The 7,928-nt window shown below is 35.2% G+C and overlaps 1 protein-coding gene across 1 annotated transcript in view; it reads left to right on the top strand.

The window, feature by feature from the left end:
* Window positions 1–7,928, top strand: part of LOC107552041 (kelch-like protein 29) — a 91,930-nt gene that overhangs the window by 80,253 nt on the left and 3,749 nt on the right. The window contains exon 11 of the mRNA XM_016233845.1: window positions 7,706–7,888. Coding sequence (XP_016089331.1) covers window positions 7,706–7,888 — 183 coding nt within the window. The remainder of the gene's footprint in view (window positions 1–7,705; window positions 7,889–7,928) is intronic.

Here is a 7,928-nt window from a genome sequence, read left to right as displayed (position 1 = left end):
AAAAAAAAAAATGTAGAATGGGGCTTGATTTTATCCCTTTGGGATTTATTGGATCATGAAAATTCAAGGATTTTTGATGTCATACAAAAAGAAAAGTCATTTTACATGTGAGAAATTGCATTTTGAAGAAAGGTTGTATTTTATTTTTCTTAAATCAGGGATCATGTGTTAAGAAATTAAATAGACTCCGTACTAATTTCATGCTGACTTTAAATGCTACAAAGCCCCTTTTCTAATTATGTTTGAAGATGTTTTCTCTCATGCTCTGTTGTTTTATGCTCCCAAACCTGTTGCTAGAGGGTTTTGGGGAAAATCTAAATCCAGAAAGCTCCTTGAATTCTTTTCATGTCAAAATCCATTGCTGTGACCTGGAGCGGGGCAGAGGTGGGGCGATCAGTGGCGGACCGCCTGCTGCTTGAGTCTCTAATGCCACAGTCAGCAGGAAGGAGCTGAGCGCAGCGGGGTCCCACGCTCCACGGGAGATCATGAGGCTGGCAGAAGGGCACGGACCCCAGGGCCCGATCCCAGCCACCCTGCATTAATATGAAATGAGAGAGGTGCTCGTGTAAATTTCAGTAGCACTTTAGATTTTAGGTAGTTTTCCCTCAATAAACTAATCCTAATTTGCTGTTTATATATAGTAAGTTATGTTTAAGAGTGGGATAGTATTAAGGGATCTAGAATACAATCATGCATTAATATGCGCTTTATAACTACTAATAAACAGCCAATAGGCTAGTAACATGCATGCTAACAAGCAACTAGTTAATAGTGAATAGTGTTCCCTAATCTAAAGTGTTACCAAAATTTCATACAATGATTATAGTGACCAAAATTATTCATAATTTTTTACTGCGTGAGAACACAATGTGTTGTGTGAGAGCGGCATGGCTTGTTGGACATAGCAACAGTAACTAAGGAGGGCGGGTTTTTGCGAGGGTCAATTGCACATTAGCTTGTTTTACCAATTTCCACAAAAATTTGGTCCAATTTTTGCATTAGTCTGAACAAACAGCAGAAGGACTGAATAAAATGTAAATTCACTGTCTGACAGCAGGTGGCGCCTATGGAACAGCAGAAATAAAGCTGTTTCCAAAGTAACCGCTGTGAACAAAGCAGCGCTGCGCTTATAAACACTACTTCATTAGGCATTGCACAGAGGAAAGATGAAAAGAAAATGCCATTGAAACTTTTCTGAAGTCAGTCGGTTCTCACTTATGCATTCATAGAATTCATTCATTTACACATTCTTTCATATAATTTATTTCTCAGCATGGTTTTTAGTCATGGTTTCACACAAAACGAAACCTGCATATTGAGTATGTGTGAGACTGTTGCTAACTTTGCTGAATAATTACCCTGAGTTTTTCGAATCGCGATAATCAAATACGGCTTTATTGATAATTAAATTATGAAAGGGTAACACTAACTGTCAGGACTTTTTTTACACTCGCGTATAAGCAGAAGTGTTGCTGCAGGCAGTCAGGCACCTGCTGGAGGACGCTGTGATGCGGTTGATGGTGGAACATGAGCAGAGCTGTCGCGTGGCGTTTGATTGATGCTGCTGCTATAATGTAGTGAGGGTTTGTGGGAAGGAGATTTTGTTTGTGGGAGAAAGGGGGGCTCTCATAACAGGAAGCTGTACTGGTGTGAAGTGGGAACACAACCTGCAGTCGTGCGGCTGAAAGAGCTGCCACACGAGCAGATGTTCGTGCCAATCAAATGTTTTTTCTTCTCTGGAAACGCCTGTGAACCCGAGCTTGAGCAGGAATTTCACGCCGCTGGTTGCGTCACATTAACGTGCGTGTTTCAGTGCACATGCATCTTATTCGCTATCCACTGCAGATATCCACCAGTATAGAGCTGTGTCATGAGTATTTAAATTATGTTATTGTCATTATTTTTAGCATAAGTATGTCTCCTTTCTATGCAAATGAGACTTGTTATAGATACCGCCGCATTCACAGTCATTGCTTGGTTCTTTTACAGCCTGCAGAAAGCAAATTTATTAAAAACAGATGTTTGCTTAATAAAATACATAAAATGTAAATAATATTGTATGCTAAAAATGTATATAGTCATTTTTTAGCAGTTACACTTTTAAACTATAGTTAAAATTAAACAATTTTCTCTTAAATTGAAGAGATATTTGTATAAAATATATAAGTTGTTTTAATTAATGTATATATATATATATATATATACAGTATATGTGTGTGTAGAATTATTTAATAATATATATATATATAAATTATATCTGTATTATTTATATATCTATGCATATTATCATTTTTTGTTGAATTTTATTTTTTATTTATATGCAGTAAGTGCATGACTGCACTATATAAAACAAATAAATTATATATTTTTATTTAATGAATATGTGTGGATGTGTGTGTGTCTGTGTGTCTGTGTGTGTGTGTATATTTAGTGCTGTCAAACAATTAATCGCGATTAATTGCATTCATAACATAATAACATAATATATGTGTGTGTACTGTTTATTTATTATGTATATATAAATACACAAATATACAGTATATATACAGAAAATATTTACATGTATATACATTTATATATTTATATTATTATATTTTGTATTATATAAAAATATATTTAATATATAAATATATATTAAATATATGTTTTTGTTAAATATATTCATGCATGTATTTGTATTTATATATACATAATAAATATACACTGTACACACTCATATATTATGTTAACAAAAACTTTTATTTTGAATGCGATTAATCGCGATTAATCGTTTGACAGCACTAATATATGTATATATATTAACATGGACATGTGTCCATGTGTACATAATTCCTTTAGGAAATCTGCTACTAAAACAGACACACATTGAAATAAATGACATTATCAGCAGCTGCAATTCATTGTTGCTGTATCTCCCCAGAGAGATTTATACAGTGTGTGCTGTATGAGTCTTTGTTCATTTTATTGAACCACTGTATTGAAAAGAATTACACGGAGACAATAAAAGTCCCCAAGATAATTCATTTTTGTATTTCAGGATCCCTTGAAATCAAAGGCAAGAGTATTTCTCTCTTCTTTTTTTTTTAAACCTTTTTTAAGATGCGAACAATGACATTTAATTTTCTGCCGTTATAGAGGCCTGACCCTTTCTGCCCCGATCCACTGTTTCTTTTATTTATTCATTTTTCAAGACGATGTATGTCATGAATTTTAATTCGGAAGATAAGATCGTGTTGGGTACTTTCAGTTAGTACAGAATAATGGCGCCTGAAGCCTTTTTCATGCCAGTGAGTCTGTACTTTTTTTAAATAGAAATATACTTGTATATTTTTGTCAGGGCAAACTTTGCTGATAGCGCTCTGGATATTTTCTGTCAGTCTGTGTTGAGTTACGCCTCATTTTTAGCAGGGAACATTTGTTATCTCCACAAAATTGTCATGTTTTTGACTCGGAGGCTATTATTTTTTTCTTGTTATATCCCTTTTTCTTATGAAATGTTTTCTCGCTACCTCTTTGTGATATTCCTTTTTCCATTTTCTTTTGTCTTTTTTGTGTTTCTGTGTCAGAATAAAATGAATTACAGAATGAAAGGCTCGTGATGTGGCATAAGCAGTCGGCGTAGATACTTCATGCACTGTAGAGAGGAAAACACATTCATAATTGATCAGAAAACAGCTTCTGTTTGTAGATAATTTCGCTCTGAACAAAAACTGCTCTATTAAATGCATTGTTTGGTTGATGAACTTGCATGTCAAAAAGTACACAGTTCACTTCTGTCTGCTTCATATTTACTGCATTAAGCTCCAGTTATTCATCACATGGGCTTGTACATAAACCCTTGTACATACAGTACCGGTCAAAAGTGTAAGTTTAATGTTTTTGAAATGAGTCTCTTCTCAAAAATACAGTAAAATCCTGTAATATTTTGAAATATTATTACAATTTAAAATACCTGTGTTCTATCTAAATATATTTTAAAATGTAATTTATTTCTGTGATGCAAAGCTGAATTTTCAGTATCATTACGCCAGTCTTAAGTGCCACATGATCCTTCAGAAATCATTCTAATATGCTGTTTCGCTGATAAAGAATTATTATTAATGTTGAAAAGTTGTCCTGCTTCATATTTTTGTGGAAACTATGATACACTGCCATACATTTGGGGTAAGTAAGATTTATATAAATTAAAGAAGGAAATTATTACTTTAATTCAGCAAGGACGCATTAAAGGGTTAGTTTATCCAAAAATTCTGTCATTAATGACTCACCCTCATGTTGTTCCAAACCCGTATTACCTCCGTTCATCTTCGGAACACAAATTAAGATATTTTTGATGCATCCCGAGCATGGCCGTAGCCAGGCTTTGAAAATTAGTGAAGTCCAGGGGGTTTCTATAATAACCCCCTTATTATAGAATTGTGCTATAATAACCCTTAAAAATACAACTAATTATATACACTATTAACACTTTAAAAGAGACGGAAAACATCTTTTTACAAACATCTACATTTCTCTGTTTTGGAGGGATGATCATTTTTAAATCATGTTTCGCTGATAAAGAATTATTATTAATGTTGAAAAGTTGTCCTGCTTCATATTTTTGTGGAAACTATGATACACTGCCATACATTTGGGGTAAGTAAGATTTATATAAATTAAAGAAGGAAATTATTACTTTAATTCAGCAAGGACGCATTAAAGGGTTAGTTTATCCAAAAATTCTGTCATTAATGACTCACCCTCATGTTGTTCCAAACCCGTATTACCTCCGTTCATCTTCGGAACACAAATTAAGATATTTTTGATGCATCCCGAGCATGGCCGTAGCCAGGCTTTGAAAATTAGTGAAGTCCAGGGGGTTTCTATAATAACCCCCTTATTATAGAATTGTGCTATAATAACCCTTAAAAATACAACTAATTATATACACTATTAACACTTTAAAAGAGACGGAAAACATCTTTTTACAAACATCTACATTTCTCTGTTTTGGAGGGATGATCATTTTTAAATCATACCCTATTTATTGCATCAAAATGTGTTAATACTTTACTATATTTATTATTCATGCAACCATACATTTTGCTGTTATAGTTTTTATTTATAACCATTATATAGCTGATAACTTTGTCTAGTGCTCTTATGAATGTTTATATAGCATGATTTGTGAAAATGTAACTAATATACTGAATGACTTAGCAGAGACTTCTTCATGGCTAGTGTTTGCGTATTTCATTTCATTCTGTAACCTACTTGTTCTACAGATATCTGCACTAGTGTTAAATGCTACAGAGTTTGACAGCGTTGATAACATTTCTGACAGATAATATCATGATTTTATTTGCATTGTCCTTACCGAATGTCGTACCTTGACAGCAATAACCTGTCCATGGACTTTTTTGGTTTTTGCCAGTTTAAGTGCCGACGATGCAGTGTTGCCAGATATTGCTATTAAAATAAACAAAATAAATAAATAAATTAAAATAAACCGAAATTATTTCAAATCTTTTGCAAATTAGATAAGATAAAGATATCGCTGACCCTAAACCGCAACGTCCTACTTTATTAACTTTCTAAAGTGTCAAATTAAGTGGAAAAGACAAGTAAAAAAAACACTTATTATAGCTGGATCAACACGGAGGTTGCGCCCGCGCCCGCGCCCGCGCCCGCGCCCTCACTCACAACTCTCTCAAGATCTCGCAGTGATCATTTTTATACCACAGACGCTAAACATTCTGAATTAAACTGAATTATACATGCAGACATTCATATGTGTTGCCAGATATTGCTATTAAAATAAACAAAATAAATAAATAAATTAAAATAAACCGAAATTATTTCAAATCTTTTGCAAATTAGATAAGATAAAGATATCGCTGACCCTAAACCGCAACGTCCTACTTTATTAACTTTCTAAAGTGTCAAATTAAGTGGAAAAGACAAGTAAAAAAAAACACTTCTTATAGCTGGATCAACACGGAGGTTGCGCCCGCGCCCGCGCCCTCACTCACAACTCTCTCAAGATCTCGCAGTGATCATTTTTATACCACAGACGCTAAACATTCTGAATTAAACTGAATTATACATGCAGACATTCATATGAGGAGTTTAACAGCAAGTTAGTCATTCAGGGAACAAATGTTATTTTTGAACATGAAAAATTTACCGAGGTCCGGACCTTATAGCTGGCTACGGCCCTGATCCCGAGAGCTCTCTGACCCTCCCATAGACATCAAGAATCCTTACACGATCAAGGCTCAGAAATGTAGCAAGGAGATCGGTAAAATAATCCATGTGACATCAGAGGTTCAACCGTAATTTTACGAAGCTACGAGAATACTTTTTTTGTGCGAAAGAAAAAAAATAACGACTTTATTCAAATTCGTCTCCTCCACGTTACCCTGGTGCCCTGATCCCGAGAGCTCTCTGACCCTCCCATAGACATCAAGAATCCTTACACGATCAAGGCTCAGAAATGTAGCAAGGAGATCGGTAAAATAATCCATGTGACATCAGAGGTTCAACCGTAATTTTACGAAGCTACGAGAATACTTTTTTTGTGCGAAAGGAAAAAAATAACGACTTTATTCAAACCACGTCACCCTGGTGCCATTTTGGAGAATATCCACAGAACGTAAACCGTTCAGATATAAACCGTTGGCGCAGCTGATTCAGGACAGCAAACGCCAACGGTTTATATCTGAACGGTTTACGTTCAGTGGATATTCTCCAAAATGGCGCTATAGAGTGACGTGGAGGAGACAAATTTGAATAAAGTCGTTTTTTTTGTTTTTTCGCGCACGAAAAGTATTCTCGTAGCTTCGTAAAATTACGGTTGAACCCCTGATGTCACATTTTACACATTTATTATTTTACCGATCTCCTTGCTACGTTTCTGGCCCTTGATCGTGTAAGAATCCTATGGGAGGGTCAGAGAGATTTCAGATTCCATCAAAAATATCTTAATTTGTGTTCCGAAGATGAACGGAGGTCTTACGGGTTTGGAACATCATGAGGGTGAGTAAGTAATGACCGAATTTTCATTTTTGGGTGAACTATCCCTTTAAATTGATCAAAAGTGACAGTAATTACATTTATAATGTTACAAAAGATTTCTATTGAGCTTTCTATTATCCCTTCATATATTTGGTTTCCACAAAAATATGGAGCACCACAAATGTTTTTAACATTAATTATAATTAATCAGAAATGTTTCTCAAGCAGCAAATCAGCATCTTAGAATGATTTCTGAAGGATCATGTGACACTGAAGACTGGAGTAATGATGATAAATTCAGCTTTGACTCTCAGAAATAAATGACATTTTAACATATATTCACATAGAAAACTGCAATTTTAAATTGTAATAATAATAATTGTGAAATAATAATATTTCACAATTTTACTGTTTTTACTGTATTTTTGATTCAATAAATGCAGCCTTACTGACGATATTTTTATATCTTCTTTCAAACATATTAAAAAAAATCTTTATTATTATTCAATCTTTTGACTGCTAGTGTAAATATGTTGACGGTCTCAGCTGGTTTTGCCTGGTCACCCATTATAACCCTCACAAACACCCAGCTTGCACCAGTAACAGAGCAGCTCAGTCCATCGTGCAGTGTAATCTGGTCCGATGTGTTGCTTTGAGCAGGTTATTTCTGTGAATGTCAAGGTGTTTGTTTCTCCGTGCGTCTCCGCAGGTGTCGCTGAGGTGATCGTGCTGGTGGGTGGGCGGCAGGTCATCGGTATGAACCAGCGCTCGCTGACAGCCGTCACTTGCTTCAACCCTCAGAACAACAAGTGGTACCCCCTGGCCAGCCTGCCTTTCTACAACCGCGAGTTCTTCTCCGTCATATCGGCGGGGGATAATATCTACCTGTCAGGTAATCAAGCCGACAGTGTGTCACTTGCAGTTTGGTGGCC

The sequence above is a fragment of the Sinocyclocheilus grahami genome, unplaced genomic scaffold (assembly GCF_001515645.1).
Source record: "Sinocyclocheilus grahami isolate Dianchi unplaced genomic scaffold, SAMN03320097.WGS_v1.1 scaffold440.1, whole genome shotgun sequence".
NCBI classification, from domain to species: domain Eukaryota; kingdom Metazoa; phylum Chordata; class Actinopteri; order Cypriniformes; family Cyprinidae; genus Sinocyclocheilus; species Sinocyclocheilus grahami.
Note: the sequence above shows the minus strand (reverse complement) of the source record. Positions and strands in the feature narration are given on the sequence as shown.